At 39.8% G+C, this 17,404-nt stretch overlaps 1 protein-coding gene across 1 annotated transcript; it reads right to left on the bottom strand.

Moving 5' to 3' along the window:
* Positions 1–197: 197 nt before the first annotated feature.
* Positions 198–5,696, bottom strand: LOC139423088 (cytoskeleton-associated protein 2-like). The gene is made up of 7 exons (XM_071174731.1): positions 5,625–5,696; positions 5,182–5,249; positions 4,299–5,080; positions 1,772–2,126; positions 1,607–1,667; positions 1,156–1,426; positions 198–983 (listed from the first exon to the last, which is right to left on the bottom strand). Exons 2-7 carry the CDS (start codon positions 5,224–5,226, stop codon positions 707–709), a joined length of 1,791 nt encoding a protein of 596 aa, XP_071030832.1. The 5' UTR covers positions 5,227–5,249; positions 5,625–5,696; the 3' UTR covers positions 198–706.
* Positions 5,697–17,404: the final 11,708 nt, after the last annotated feature.

The following is a 17,404-nucleotide window of genomic DNA, read 5'->3' as shown; positions in this document are numbered from 1 at the left end:
ACATGGTTCACGTTTGGCCCTCCGAAACTCGTTAGCCAGGTTTAGGACAGTATTTTTTAACTTACCATATCCCTATTTGACTAAAATTACAGCCCAACAGAAGGGAAGTTGGATCCAGTGAGTAATCAATGAACGTTATTTGTTAAGGTATGTTATTGCATGATTTCCCATTTCAAAGGCAATAATTCCACCAGAGAACCATTTTGGTATAATTTTATTGAATAGTGTCACTTTTTCTGGATGTACAACACACATTTCTTTATTTCCTACCAGATGATTTGAAGGTGATAAAAGGTGTGCTGTACGTAATTCATCTATGGTAAAAACCTAGTGATAGATAAATGATCAACTCTGCATTAAAATAAACAATACATTCATAAAACAAACACAGTACGACAGCAGAGAGAATGCATACAGCAAATAAAAGTGAAGGTGTAGCAGATCAAGCTATGGCAAATGTCCCTTCCTTATGAGAAGTAAAAACAGAAAACAAAAGGCATGCCGAATTGAGGCACCCAGTCTTATTGTATTAGTAAATCTTGCCACACAAAGCCCATATTATCACAATTTGGATTAACAACCATTATGGATGGTAAAACAGCAAATCATCTATTTTCATTATTTTAAAACCCCTTTGTAAAGTGCCCATCAGTTCCATATTTTTTCTATTCATTTTCAGGCCTCCTCATCCCACTCATCCAAAGACTCAGATCCTCTCCAGGTCTTTGGGATGGTCAGGCAGGTCCTCCAGGAGAGCAGGGTTCCTCCTGTAGATGTAAGCGCTGGCATCGTCGTCCAGATTCACCAGCTCTGCCAGTGAGGACACACAGGTGTCGTGGTCTGTCAGCATCCCAGGCAGGTGGGATGACTTGCGCTGGATACGACAGGAACGACGGACTGGTGTCAGGAACTTCAGATCTTTGATGGTGTTTTTTCGCTTGGAACCACTTGCACATGCTTCAGTGTTGATTGTTCTCTTAACACTAGAAGGGGAAAGATATAGACAGAATTGTGTGGTTAGTTGACAGCCATGTTCAGTTTAATATACATTTCAATATAGAGATGTGAAGTAGTGATGTTCTCCATGACCTCCAGTATTTCCAATAATTGTATGGAAGTGATTTTAAAATAGGTATTTAAGATAAGAAATATCACCTTTGAAGGTATGGCGTTGTCTTCAGATTGTATTTCACTATGGAGGCTCCCTCTGGTGTAGTCTCCATCAAGCATTCGTCATCATAATCACTATCAACTTCCTCAATATAACCCTTCCTTACTTTCTGCTCTGAAGCTCCCTCTCCTACTTCACTTTTCACTTCCTCAGACCTGTCAAAATTATTCTCAGCAAACTCATTCCTCTCTTCAAATCCATAATTTGTCTCAGCCTCCACAATTTTCTCTTCAGATTCCTTTTTCTCATGTGGCTCTAAAAGAAAAAAAGAACACACCAATGAATAACACACAAATAAAGTTTACATGATAAAATGTTACTCTTACATGATTTGAACCTTCCAGTTGCATGATTTGAATCAGGCAGATTATGCCAAGTGAGCAAGTAAATTTGACTGTTTGCTGTGAATGTAAATGCACTGACCACAAAACTTACCATCCACACTTGCTGAGGGCGTCTCCAATGCCTCCAAAGCATCACAAAGGTTGACCACAACCTGTGATAAGATACAAGACAGTGGTGGTTAGGTTATATAAGAATTTTGATGAAAAAAATTACAGTACCAAAAAAATAAATTACTAAACAAAGAATGTTTCTTACATCATTCATTTGAACCTCTGGATCAATAGGGAGAAAATATGTATCAGAGTTGTCAAGCAAGTCCAGCGTCGTGTTCATTATCAGTGGAGTTGAGGCACAGGCTGCCTCCTGCTCAGGGACCACCTGGTCATTTTTAGGCCGAACAGTCGGTTCAGGCTCAGGACCAGGTTGTTGTGACGTCTGATCAGAGAAATGAGGCTCAACATTGGTCTTTTGTGGTGAGAAGGCTGTGGATACTGCGTGGACTTCCGGCTCGGGCTGCACAACTGGTTTATACTTTGGGAGTGCCACTGCCGATATGGGAGGCCTTTTCAGAGTCTTTCCCTTGGATGCCAGCCACTCCGCCAGCTTTGCTCTGGCAGTCAATGATTAAAAACATCAGTTAAAACCAGTGGTGGAAAAAGTATCCAATTGTCATACTTGAGTAAAAATAAAAAGATAACTTAATAGAAAATGACAAGTAAAAGCGAAAGTCACTCAGTAAAATACTAATTGAGTAAAAGTCTAAAAGTATTTGGTTTTAAATATACTTAAGTATCAAAAGTAAATGTCATTGCAAAAATATTACGTAAGTATCAAAAGTTAAAATAATTTCAAATTGTGTGTGTGATATATATATATATATATACACACACATACACTGCTCAAAAAAATAAAGGGAACACTTAAACAACACAATGTAACTCCAAGTCAATCACACTTCTGTGAAATCAAACTGTCCACTTAGGAAGCAACACTGATTGACAATAAATTGCACATGCTGTTGTGCAAATGGAATAGACAACAGGTGGAAATTATAGGCATTTAGCAAGACACCCCCAATAAAGGAGTGGTTCTGCAGGTGGTGACCACAGACCACTTCTCAGTTCCTATGCTTCCTGGCTGATGTTTTGGTCACTTTTGAATGCTGGCAGTGGTTTCACTCTAGTGGTAGCATGAGACGGAGTCTACAACCCACACAAGTGGCTCAGGTAGTGCAGCTCATCCAGGATGGCACATCAATGCGAGCTGTGGCAAGAAGGTTTGCTGTGTCTGTCAGCATAGTGTCCAGAGCATGGAGGCGCTACCAGGAGAGAGGCCAGTACATCAGGAAACAGACTCCATGAGGGTGGTATGAGGGCCCGATGTCCACAGGTGGGGGTTGGGCTTACAGCCCAACACCGTGCAGGACGTTTGGCATTTGCCAGAGAACACCAAGATTGGCAAATTCGCCACTGGCGCCATGTGCTCTTCACAGATTAAAGCAGGTTCACACTGAGCACATGTGACAGAGTCTGGAGACGCCGTGGAGAATGTTCTGCTGCCTGCAACATCCTCCAGCATGACCGGTTTGGCGGTGGGTCAGTCATGGTGTGGGGTGGCATTTCTTTGGGGGGCCGCACAGGGCCCCCATGTGCTCGCCAGAGGTAGCCTGACTGCCATTAGGTACCGAGATGAGATCCTCAGACCCCTTGTGAGACCATATGCTGGTGCGGTTGGCCCTGGGTTCCTCCTAATGCAAGACCTCATGTGGCTGGAGTGTGTCAGCAGTTCCTGCAAGAGGAAGGCATTGATGCTATGGACTGGCCCGCTCGTTCCCCAGACCTGAATCCAATTGAGCACATCTGGGACATCATGTCTCGCTCCATCCACCAACGCCACGTTGCACCACAGACTGTCCAGGAGTTGGCGGATGCATTAGTCCAGGTCTGGGAGGAGATCCCTCAGGAGACCATCCACCACCTCATCAGGAGCATGCCCTGGCGTTGTAGGGAGGTCATACAGGCACGTGGAGGCCACACACACTACTGAGCCTCATTTTGACTTGTTTTAAGGACATTACATCAAAGTTGGATCAGCCTGTAGTGTGGTTTTCCAATTTAATTTTGAGTGTGACTCCAAATCCAGACCTCCGTGGGTTGATAAATTTGATTTCCATTGATAGTTTTTGTGTGATTTTGTTGTCAGCACATTCAACTATGTAAAGAAAAAAGTATTTAATAAGAATATTTCATTCAGATCTAGGATGTGTTATTTTAGTGTTCCCTTTATTGTCTTGAGCAGTATATATATATATATATATATATATAAACGGCACAATTTAAGTTAAAAAAAAATATGAATTTACACATAACCGGGGACACACTACAACACGCAGACATAATTTACAAACAAATCATGTGTTTATTGATTGACCAGACCAGAGGCAGTAGGGATGACCAGTGATGAGTTGATAAGTGTGTGAATTGGACCATTTTCCTGACCCATTAAGATTTCAAAATGTAATGGGCACTTTTGCGGGTCAGGGAAAATGCATGGAGTAAAAAGTACATTATTTTCTTTAGGAATGCAAAAGTTAAATTAAAAGTTGTCAAAAATATATATATAGTAAAGTACAGATAACCCCAAAAACTACTTAAGTAGTACTTTAAAGTATTTTTACTTAAGTACTTTACACCACTGGTTACAACTATTTTGAGCAGTTGACAAAAGTACCAAAAATATCAGTTATTGGACAATTCAAGAATGTTAAACAAAAATTACAAACCTTTTCTCTTCAGCAGTCTCTGTGGTAGCCCTGTACTGGCTTAGGGTGCTGGCAACCGGAGGCTTGCGAACTTTGTCAGTTGTCATCTTAGGCTTGGTTCTCTGTGGCAGCTCTTTCCCCTTTGATGTCATGGCAGACCTACTGGAACTTTGGAGAGCTGTGGTAAGTAGAGCCATTCTGGCAGGAGGGACTGCAGAGCAAAAGCCTGTTGGACGGCATGTGGCTGGGCACTTGGAGACTGGAGGAGGCCCATTGGACACAGACTTGGATTTTGAGGGTTGACATATTTGAGGGGGCTTGAACATGGAACGCTGAGGCAAGTCATCAACAGCTTTGGGCCTGATCTTTGTCAAATTCCCAGGCTTTTGGCTTTCAGCTTTGGGTGCCGAGGTTTTGGTAGCAGCTTTGCTTTCTACCCCTCCCTCCAGGCCACTAGGCTTCCTGAAGGAGCTTATTTTGGATTGGACAACCTTGCCTTTGTAGGTGCCGGGGACAGGTTTAGCTGGGACGGTAGCTGGCTCTGAGGCCTCTGCAACCAGTTTTCTCTGTCTGACAGCCTGTTTGGTGAGTAAGGTTTGGCTGAAAGTGTTGCGTCTCTTTGTATCGCCAGCTGTTGCCATCTTGACCTTCTTCAGAGCATCTTCTCCCTTTCCCAAGTCATCCTTTTTATTGCTCTTGGAATGCAGAGGGGCAGATGGAGCTGCCACTGTTTTAGTAGGAGCAGCTCTGGTAATAAAGGGCTTAGTGGTTCCACTTGCTGGTCTGGCATTCTCTTTGTTACCCTAATAATAGCAGACAGGACAAAGAAACAAGAAATAATACATTGTACAAAAAAGTAGTAGGCCTAACAGAAAAAAGAGAAAGAAAAAAAGAGCTACATTACCTTTTTGAAGTTGGTGTTCTTTCGTGTAACTGTATCCATTGTCATTGGTGTCACAAATGGCAGACCCCCTAAATATTTACAAATATACTTGTTCAGTAACAGAGCTTGAATAAATAGTTAAAAAGCCAGGGGAAAAAATGTGTTTTACAAAGGAATTCAGCTTGTATAACGTTAGCTGGCTACTAAAATGTCTTCTCTGTTTAGTCATCTATATGGCTAGTTAACCACCTAACTAGCAGTTTAGCCTCTAGTAATAATGATAATAATAATAATAATCTTTGATATTAGTATTGTTAGATAGCTAGCCGAAAGCCGTTTTTTCGACCACGTTGGCTTGCAAAACGTAGATTAAACTGGCTAAATGTATTAGCTAGCTGGAAAACTTCAAAATACGGGTGTCAATTTCAATAGCAAAGTAGATAACAATTTCAAATCGCGCTTACCTTCTGATTCAATGTATTGTAGACAAAAATAAAAACCGCCAGCTAAAACGTCCCTCGCAAAACAAACCCCGATTCAACGTTGGCGCTGTATTACGGAAAATGAGATTGGTCGAGATGTTGTCGGGAAAACTCAATTTAGCCAATCGAATGTCTCGAGATTAGGTCATAGGACAATTTGGAGGAGGGTTTGGGCGGGTTCATCTGCGATGAAGGCATACGTCTGTACTTTTGAATGTTTGAACCATAATAGAATTCCTAAAATACTGTCTGACTGCTACACCCAGACCAGAGAGGAAGACAACATTTGATATAACTTGTATAAAAAAAATGTATAGACTGATTAACGCCCTAACGGTAATCCAACTTCAGAATCACCTACATGCTGCTTTATTGACCGAGATCAATTGTGTATTGCTGCGTTCATAACCAAGTGTGAAGATGGTAATTACAAGTATGCTATGTTGTTTTTGATTTTAACAACATGTACTTTTTAACAAATTTAAATGTAACTTTCAAATGCTGTGTTTTACGCTTTGTTGCCGTTTTTATGTGTATGAAATGATGTAAAAAAATGTATGAGCTGTTTTTAAAGGAAATGTGTTAATAACATTTTACAAAAGAAAAAATGAGACTTGAAATTGAGCTCAGGTGCATTCTGTTTCCATTGATCATCCGTGAGATGTTTCTACAACTTGGAGTCCACCATTTGAAATATTTTTTGATACTTCATTGGGTCTTAAAATTCAAAATCACATTGCAAAATTATCCTTGGTATGACCTTAAAACAAGTCCATGTACTATAGCTTAGTAGAACCCAAACTTTAACTACTAAGATGGATAATAATTTTGACTGCATGAATTCATTTATTTTTCTATGTCGTTCACAAGATTTAATTAATGAACAGAGACAGTGTGGGCCTGGGGAGGAGGGCCTGCCACAGGGTATGTGTTCTAGCGGTTTCAAAGTAGAATCTGTGTGACTATCTAACGTTACTTACCTGACCATCACTCAAGCTAGCTTTCGCCAGGTTAGTTATAATAACGTTAGTTATTTAGCTAACTAGCTAGCTAGCTAGCTGCATGCCTTCAATGCTTGGTAGCTGTATTGACAGACAAGACAGGGAGCTTATATTAAAAACCACCAAACATCGAGCTAAAGCTAGCTAGCTGTCAGGTGTGTGTGTACACTGTCCAAGGATCGCTCAAGACTATCCAGCCCCAGCTAACACGGCTTGACATACCAAGTTTTGAACATTACCCTCTCTGCCATCAGGTGAGTATAGATTCATTATCAATTGTCTATATGGTGTATGTAGCAAGCTATAGCTGGTCCTTCCCTCCACCTACCAATGGCAGAGATTAAAGGAATCGCTGAATTGTTCAATCATTCTCAATGGTAATTAGTATAGAGAAATAGGTGGGCATACTGCGAATGGGTGAGATTAAGACACATCACATATAGGCTGGCACAACACTGCTGCCCTTCCTTGCCTTGCATGGTATGGCTCTGTATATACAAGAGTATAATGCCAGATTTCCCTGTTTTTCTAGAGAGAGACAGGTGCAGTGTGTAATGTGCGATTAGCTAAATTGACTTTGCATTTGACTCTGTGTATAATCTTCATTCTCCATAGACGCTGGATTTATGTTCAGTAGAGAATAACATCCATAGACATGGAGCTGCTGCATCATCTAGACCAATTCCTACAGGTAACACGCACACAGGAATGGATGAGCTCACAGAAAGGCTTAAATTCTGCACCGAGAATCTTATGAGCTTTATTTCTGTGTGTGTGTGTGTGTGTGAGAGAGTGAGGTAAGGGGGCAGTGTGTTTCCCAATATGTACCTAAAGGGTCTAACCTCTGTGTGTGTGTGTGTGAGAGAGTGAGATGTGGCAGACTGTGTCGTACCCTCTGAAGGGGTTAAAGGCGTTGCATGGTCAATCCAACGTCTGCATTGGCTGTGCAGCATTTACAGTGGTACGGCCTCTGCAGAAGTCAAGGCATTCATACTTCTCGTGCTTTGCAGAGCAGCACAGAGCTGCTGTAAAGGAAGTGAGTTCTTTATATAGGACCTCTGGCCCTCACCTACAGTCAACCAATCATGTCAATGCGGAGCCCTCCGCATTATTAAAAATTTGGGAGGAAACAGCAATGTGGTATGTGGCCTCTGCATGCCTCCGGATGCTCCGCAATTGCCATCCCTGCGGATTAAGCATAAATTGGCTTTAAATATAGCATGCACACACACACACCTTAAATATATAGTTTGTTTATAAGAGCAACACACAGTGTATAGATGATCAATAGATAAACATAATAACATTATATAGAATATGTGTGAGTAATGAGTGTGTAATACTGAACATAGAAATCCTAAAATGGTAAAGTAGCGTACATGAGTCTGAAAGTGCTTTGTCGGCATTAAAGTGCTGAAGTCCATTGGCATCAGACAGATGAGTGGTTTTGGTTCATCAGGCTTGTTTCCTAACACTATATGTTTCGCGGAGTGGAACAGGGGAACCCCAGAGCAGGCTCAGACGAGGAGAGTGAGATGATGTAACCAAGGTATTTATTGAAACAAGGCGGAGATGGAGTGCAGGTCAGGGGAAGCTCTGACCTTCAGAGGCTGAGGCTGGAGTCTGGAGCAAGAAGGGTTGAAACAGGGTAAGTAGGTCCGGAGGGGAATCCAAGGGAGTAATAGAGTTGGGAATCCAGGACAGAGTAGCAGGATGACGAGACAGAACTGGAGACAGGGACCAGAGTCAGAGCGGGCAGAACTGTTGCGGAGAGGAAAACGGCGTCAGGCAGGGAAAACGGGCACAACAGGATCTGAATAATAACATATGGCTAGAAACCGCCTGACTGAGCAGAGATTACAATCTGGCAGTGTGGAAGTGGCAGGGCTGAGTATTTGTAGAGGTCTTGATTACGGAACAGGTTGCAGCTGGTGGGGATCTGCTCTGACTCCAGCACACCTGTCTCCCCACACACAATCACACACACAGAGGGAGAGAGTACTGGGGAAGTGGCGGCAGGTCAAGGAGACACAGGATGAGCAGTAGAGGGCGTTGCAGGAGCAAATGTGACACTATAATACAGTTTAATTTACACATCTCATTTGCTACAATATTGTGTGAGCCAGTACATACACTTCCTACCTAACACAAATTACACATCATCCCACATTTGCAAGATAGCAACCTCCTCTTAACTACTTGGCTCATGTTTAAAAAACTCTCATGTCCATTTACAACATTAATATACTCCAACCTTCATCTACAAATACACATACCTCCTAGATATCCTGACCGAACCCTCCAATGGATTCTTCCAGGTTAATTCCAAAATTGATTACAAATACAGTGTAGACATTGTTAATGTTGTAAATGACTATTGTAGCTGGAAATGGCTGATTTTGAATGGAATATCTACATAGGCGTATGGAGTAGAGGTCGACCGATTATGATTTTATCAACGCCGATACCGATTATTGGAGGGCCAAAAAAAGCAGATACCGATTAATCGGCCTAGTTTTTTTATTTTAATTTATTTGTAATAATGACAACTACAACAATACTGAATAATCACTTATTTTAACTTAATATAATACATCAATCAAATCAATTTAGACTCAAATAAATAATGAAACATGTTCAATTTGGTTTAAATAATGCAAAAACAAAGTGTTGGAAAAGAAAGTAAAAGTGCAATATGTGCCATGTAAAAAAGCTAACGTTTAAGTTCCTTGCTCAGAACATGAGAACATATGAAAGCTGGTGGTTCCTTTTAACATGAGTCTTCAATATTCCCAGGTAAGAAGTTTTAGGTTGTAGTTATTATAGGATTACTATTTTTCTCTATACCATTTGTATTTCATACCATTTGTATTTCACCTTTGACTATTGGATGTTCTTATAGGCACTTTAGTATTGCCAATGTAACAGTATAGCTTCCGTCCCTCTCCTCGCCCCTACCTGGGCTCGAACCAGGAACACAGACTGCTATATCAAATCATAGACTTAATTATAACATAATAACACACAGAAATACGAGCCTTTGGTCATTAATATGGTCGAATCCGGAAACTATCATTTCGAAAACAAAACGTTTATTCTGTCAGTGAAATACGGAACCGTTCTAACGGTTATCTAACGGGTGGCATCCATAAGTCTAAATATTCCTGTTACATTGCACAACCTTCAATGTTATGTCATAATAACGTAAAATTCGGGCAAATTAGTTTGCAACGAGCCAGGCGTCCCGTACTGCTGCATATACCCTGACTCTATTGCAAGAGAAGTGACACAATTTCCCTAGTTAAAATAAATTCATGTTAGCAGGCAATATTAACAAAATATACAGGTTTAATAATATATACTTGTGTACTGATTTTAAGAAAGGTATTGATGTTTATGGTTAGGTACACGTTGGAGCAACGACAGTCCTTTTTCGCGAATGCGCACCGTATCGATTATATGCAACGCAGGACATGCTAGATAAACTAGTAATATCATCAACCATGTGTAGTTAACTAGTGATTATGATTGATTGTTTTTTATAAGATACGTTTCATGCTAGCTAGCAACTTACCTTGGCTTCTTACTGCATTCGCGTAACAGGCAGGCTCCTCGTGGAGTGCAATGTAAGGCAGGTGGTTAGTGTTGGACTAGTTAACCGTAAGGTTGCAAGATTAAATCCCCGAGCTGACAAGGTAAAAATCTGTCGTTCTGCCCCTGAACAAGGCAGTTAACCCACCGTTCCTAGGCCGTCATTGAAAATAAGAATGTGTTCTTAACTAACTTGCCTAGTTAAATAAAGGTATAAAAAAATAAAAATCGGTGTCCAAAAATACCGATTTCCGATTGTTATAAAAACTTGAAATCGTCCCTAATTAATCGGCCATTCCGATTAATCGGTCGACCTCTAGTATGTAGGCCCATTATCAGCAACCATCCCTCCTGTGTTTAAATGGCACGTTGTGTTTTCTAATCCAAGTTGATCATTTTAAAAGGCTAACTGATCATTAGAAAACCCTTTTGCTATTATGTTAGCACAGCTGAAAACTGTTGTCCTGGTTTAAAGAAGCAATGAAACTGGCCTTTAGACTAGTTGAGTATCTGGAGCATGTTGGGGAAAAATCTGAATTAGTTGGTAACATAGGTAAGATGTTTTATATTCATCATATAAGTTACTTCTCAGAATGTTTATTTTTGTATAATACTGTGGCGGGGTTGCAGTATCTGTTCTCTGTCAAGACTAAGTTGCTTGGGCCGGAGAGAGGGGAGAGGGTCAAGCGTGTATCTCTTGGCTCCACAATGTCTGTGTGCCAGTCAATGTGTCTCTGTGATCTTGTCAAGATAGGATGGATTTGATATATGCCTGTTGATTTGTTTAGGTTCTGAGTTTGAGAAAAGAGCATAGTTTAGGAGACAAAGCTGAACGATAAATTATGCCAATGCTGTCTGGCTATGTGTGTCTTTGCTATAAAGGATCTCAGTTGCAATGTGTAAGGGACTCTCAGAGAATTAATTTATAGACACTGAATTGATCTGAGAGTCACCGGGTTGTGATGGAGCTCATATAATTAAAGATGGACTTTGTGATAACTAACTCTGACTTGTGTGTGGTTTGCTCTCATGATTTGGTAAATACAGGAAATTTCCACGACATTTGGCGACGAGGAGGGGATGTGAATCTTCACTCGGTGACCGTTCCTGACGATCTAGGTAAATAAATTGTGCACGAGGGATCCCCTAAACTTGGGATCTTAGGGAAACCACACTTCGGGAATGAAGCAGATGGACCAACCTTTGATCTGAGGGGAAGCGAGCCGAGTGGATACCACATCCCAAACTGAGTTTTTTTTTAAGAAAAAGGTGAGCGAACCACACACAGATTTGAAGTCGAGTTTTTTTAATTATGCCTGTTACGTATACTCTGAGCGTGAATTCCTTTGTAAGGAAGGCACCTTGGCGGTGTAAGCAGGGCCGAGTCAGGGGAGAGTAATCTGAGGGTTTGTGTACTCAAAATATACTCTGCCACTGTCCGGTTGCGAGTGACCAAGAGCCGTCCTGACACTGAATTGATCACAGTGGGGATTTGGTGAGGTCTGTCGGGGTGAGGGGCCAAAGGGACTGTGCGTTCTAGGTGAAAACACGGCATTTGGTGAAGCCCTATTGGAAGAAGGACCTCATTCTGTGCGTCTGTGTGATTGTCTAAGTGACCCTCAGAGGTGGTGAATTCCAATTATTTTAAATGTGCTAGCCAGGTATGCCCTGGGTTACTCTGTGTGAGTATTTTGTTATGGGATCACTAGGTAATAGTTGTCGGACCGTTCTGTGTGAGCGGGGTAGGGTTGACTCTGTGTGGGCAAACCTTTTTATGTTCTGATGTTCTGTGTGGACATCTGACCAATCCTGTGTGGGTGATCCTTAAAGTTCTGTGTGAGTACCTAAGATTTCTTAAGTTTTATATGGATTCTGTGAATTATTTGAAATTATGAGAAATTATATGTGTGTATAATCAATTACTAGAGATTTGATAAAGTAATGCTGAGAATGATTAGATACAATTTAAACCACCCATTCGTAGACGTACGTAGGTTTTGAGTTGGTACAGTGCCTTGCGAAAGTATTCGGCCCCCTTGAACTTTGCGACCTTTTGCCACATTTCAGGCTTCAAACATAAAGATATAAAACTGTATTTTTTTTTTAAGAATCAACAACAAGTGGGACACAATCATGAAGTGGAATGACATTTATTGGATATTTCAAACTTTTTTAACAAATCAAAAACTGAAAAATTGGGCGTGCAAAGTTATTCAGCCCCTTTACTTTCAGTGCAGCAAACTCTCTCCAGAAGTTCAGTGAGGATCTCTGAATGATCCAATGTTGACCTAAATGACTAATGATGATAAATACAATCCACCTGTGTGTAATCAAGTCTCCGTATAAATGCACCTGCACTGTGATAGTCTCAGAGGTCCGTTAAAAGCGCAGAGAGCATCATGAAGAACAAGGAACACACCAGGCAGGTCCGAGATACTGTTGTGAAGAAGTTTAAAGCCGGATTTGGATACAAAAAGATTTCCCAAGCTTTAAACATCCCAAGGAGCACTGTGCAAGCGATAATATTGAAATGGAAGGAGTATCAGACCACTGCAAATCTACCAAGACCTGGCCGTCCCTCTAAACTTTCAGCTCATACAAGGAGAAGACTGATCAGAGATGCAGCCAAGAGGCCCATGATCACTCTGGATGAACTGCAGAGATCTACAGCTGAGGTGGGAGACTCTGTCCATAGGACAACAATCAGTCGTATATTGCACAAATCTGGCCTTTATGGAAGAGTGGCAAGAAGAAAGTAATTTCTTAAAGATATCCATAAAAAGTGTCGTTTAAAGTTTGCCACAAGCCACCTGGGAGACACACCAAACATGTGGAAGAAGGTGCTCTGGTCAGATGAAACCAAAATTGAACTTTTTGGCAACAATGCAAAACGTTATGTTTGGCGTAAAAGCAACACAGCTGAACACACCATCCCCACTGTCAAACATGGTGGTGGCAGCATCATGGTTTGGGCCTGCTTTTCTTCAGCAGGGACAGGGAAGATGGTTAAAATTGATGGGAAGATGGATGGAGCCAAATACAGGACCATTCTGGAAGAAAACCTGATGGAGTCTGCAAAAGACCTGAGACTGGGACGGAGATTTGTCTTCCAACAAGACAATGATCCAAAACATAAAGCAAAATCTACAATGGAATGGTTCAAAAATAAACATATCCAGGTGTTAGAATGGCCAAGTCAAAGTCCAGACCTGAATCCAATCGAGAATCTGTGGAAAGAACTGAAAACTGCTGTTCACAAATGCTCTCCATCCAACCTCACTGAGCTCGAGCTGTTTTGCAAGGAGGAATGGGAAAAAATGTCAGTCTCTCGATGTGCAAAACTGATAGAGACATACCCCAAGCGACTTACAGCTGTAATCGCAGCAAAAGGTGGCGCTACAAAGTATTAACTTAAGGGGGCTGAATAATTTTGCACGCCCAATTTTTCAGTTTTTGATTTGTTAAAAAAGTTTGAAATATCCAATAAATGTCGTTCCACTTCATGATTGTGTCCCACTTGTTGTTGATTCTTCACAAAAAAATACAGTTTTATATCTTTATGTTTGAAGCCTGAAATGTGGCAAAAGGTCGCAAAGTTCAAGGGGGCCGAATACTTTCGCAAGGCACTGTATCTTAAATGGATAATTTGATAAAGATGAGTTTTTAAGCACTATTAAAATAATCTACAAAATCTGGGAAATTGAGCTCTAGAAACTGATTAGAGTGTGTCCACTTTTGGTTATTTTACCCTAACGATGTAACTATAAAACGCATATTGGATTATCTCCGTCTGGGTGAAACATTTGAAATTTAACTGCCCTTAAGGTCTGAACATGTTATATTTTTTCTTCCCAGTATGAGAGAAGTTGCGGGATTTATTGAATAAACTGAATAAAGTTATAGAGAGAATTAAGAGGGAATCTCGATGTAATTTATGTCGTACAAAGCCTAAGGTTTTCCATCAAACTTATTATCATTGCATGATTAATGTGATGTAGTAAAGTAATTGAAATACGTTGCATAAGTAAACATAATCTACTTTTATTAAAAGGCGCAATATCTGTTTCCTAGTCATTAACTGTCGATTTTATTCTTTGATAGCTAATTTATTCATTTGGCATTTGAGAATCAAAGCTGGAGTAACGCTTGTACATTTAGATTTGGGCTATTTTTTCTTCTGGGAATTGCCGATAGTGATGTGTCTTGATTTTACTTGTAAATTGGGTTTATTTGCGGAAAATCTTAGTTTTTCACATAGTATTAGTGGTTCAGTAGTAGAATTCTCGCCTGCCATGCGGGAGGCCCGGGTTCCTTTCCCAGTCAATGCGCTGACTGAATTCAGAGTTTTTTTTATTGTAAATAATCTATTTGTATGTTTTGACTGGAAAGTTATGGTCGCTAGTGTTTGTATAAGATATAAACTGAACGTTTTAATAGCTTGTCTGGTTCAAATTGATAGAAGGGATAAATTGAACGTTTTCAATAGATTGTTTAGGTTAAATTGATAGACTAATTCAACTTAAAATAATAACAAAGCGAATTCTGATGCAAGACTATGTCTGTTCACTAAATTATCTGCTGGAATAATGTATTGAGAATTGAGTCATATTTAAATTACTGTATCAATAGAGAAGACAGTTACCTAAGTTAAAGAAATTCTGAATGATAGCGGGGAGAGGATGGCGATAGGAAGTGATTACCGAAATATTTTTAATTCTTATAGATTGACTGACGCATGTTATCATTTTGGCGCTGCGTGTGTTATTTTTAAAGAAATAGGATACATTTCATAAGTGTGAAGAGCAAAGAGAAGAGGAAGTTATAAAATTTGGTTTTAAAGCTTACGATAGAGGTAAGGAAAAACGTTGAAATGGGAGGGGTTATATTTTTGCCCACTGGGAGAAAAGAAATACGACGTTAAGTTGTGAGTGTGTAAAACATTGTGAGAATAGATTCTGATGGTTATTGATTCTTGGTTTGATTGTTTAAGTAACACCAGTTAATTTGAGCAGGAAAGTTCATGTAGTCTAACATTATAGTATGTTTCCATTATGTGGAACAATGTCAGGTCATTAAAGGTGATTGCTGGATTGAGTAGTATGAGAGCCTGTTGGCAGAAGACTGAATGGGTATGAATGTTGAAAAGCAAGATTGGGCCAAACTAGTAAACTAATATGTTAAGTGGGGGAGTATCATAGATTTTAATTATAGTGTTGTTACCGCAATAGTCAAAACAATTTCATATGTTTTGGGAAATTAGCTAGGTTGAATTTGGTTATTTGAGTTCCTTTATTGTTTGCTTTTTAAAAGAAAGGTTGGAAGCAAGTATGATGCCTTGGCACTTAAAATCAGATACCACCAGGAGCTTTTTCCATCAGTAGTTGTTTTTTGAGGAACATGCAGACTGTGTTTTATTTTATTGAGATGTAAACATGAGTCTCTGAGCAGTTTTGTCATCTGAACCATTATAGTAGTGAGTTCTTGTGTAGTTTGTTATTTGCATGAATTTATCACTGTATCATCTGCATACATTGGAACTTCAGACCCTGTACAGACTAAAGGAAGATCACTAAGGGATGCGCTGAATAGTATTGACCTTTGGGGAATGACAGCTTTGTGGATATGAGTGGGAAAAAAATAATACGTTTGTTTTGATTTTTACACTGATGAGACAGCGCCAACTTTTGAAAGATTTTAGATTTGTTTAAAAAAATCAGGATCGTTTTTACTAAATTTATATCAACAGGTTGAAATTATTAGATTGCTGATTAAAGTTTTTTTTTTTAGGAGTTGATTTAACTTAATTAAACATTGTATCATACATATACATTGATGTTGATTAAAACTTATGATTAATGATTTGAGATACAGTGGAATTATCATTAGGTTTGGTTTATAGTTCACGTTTGAGTTACTGAATCAATGTAGTGTAATGAATACTAACTAAGTGTTTTGTGTTTTCTCTGGGAAAATTGATATTTCACTGTCTCTCTGGAATGTTTCCAGGGTGATTGCTGGATTGAGTAGTATGAGAGCCTGTTGGCAGAAGACTGAATGGGTATGAATGTTGAAAAGCAAGATTGGGCCAAACTAGTAAACTAATATGTTAAGTGGGGGAGTATCACTCCCCCACTTAAGGGCCTGGAAGTTGTTTGTTTTCATTACACACGCAAATTCTTTTGATAAAGGAATGTTCTGGGAACATGGAAATACAAAAATGTTGGAACTAGTTGACTATTGTTTGCAATTTGTTTAATATAGTGAAAAACACTGCTTTGAAGGGTTTTGTATGACCTATGACCTTCGGATGACTTTCCGTTGTGGCTTGATCACCCGCATTGGAAAGCCATTTGGATAATGAATTTATGGTCATTTGTAATACTGCCTTCAAGATAATTTTGTGTAATTGGTAAATATGTTTCTTAGCCATATTTGTAATTTGGACCACTGCGAAGAGGGAGAGGGCATTGCTTTTAACTAAGGGTATGCTGCTTTAAGTCTATTTTCCTATGACCATAGGGGTTAAATTATTTTTATTTGTGGAGTTTTTTTTTAGTTTATTGATTTTAATTTGATTAGGTTAGTTGAAATTTTGTAAAACATGGGGGAGGATTCAGTTTTTTGAGGGTTTGAATTGAAGTTATACAACTTAAGTGATATGTGAATCGTTGGCTAACTGGGTGTGTGGTCCAAGTCTGGGTTTAAGGGTCTCTTTTCCAAGCTTAAAAGGATAAACATTCTACATTGGCCATGCTGTCAATGCAGCATGACTTCTGTCGCGCTCAAAACAACTGGAAACTCAGAACTGGGAAATCTCAGACTTCAGTGGTTCAAGACAACTGGGAACTCCGACTGGGAAGATACGTTTTGAAAGGTCATCTGACTCGGAATTCCAAGTTGGGAACTCTGGCCTCTTAATAGAGCGCCGACCTGAAGATCACTAACGTCATGATTCAACCTTGTTTTTTCCCAGTTGTCTTGAAACCACCATAAATCCATAGAATGCCAGACTTTGATGACATAAATAGCCTACTGTTCTGACTTGGTTGTGCACATGTAGCCTATAGCCTGTTTTAGAGAAATGTCATCATCAAATATTGTGAGAGCTTTCATTGTCTGCCTACATATCCCCTTTATTTATCCTACGATTCTGACTGGTGTACAAGGAGA

The sequence above is a fragment of the Oncorhynchus clarkii genome, chromosome 12, assembly GCF_045791955.1.
Source record: "Oncorhynchus clarkii lewisi isolate Uvic-CL-2024 chromosome 12, UVic_Ocla_1.0, whole genome shotgun sequence".
NCBI lineage: Eukaryota > Metazoa > Chordata > Actinopteri > Salmoniformes > Salmonidae > Oncorhynchus > Oncorhynchus clarkii.
The sequence above is the reverse complement of the archived record's forward strand: the minus strand, read 5'-3'. Positions and strand labels throughout refer to the sequence as shown.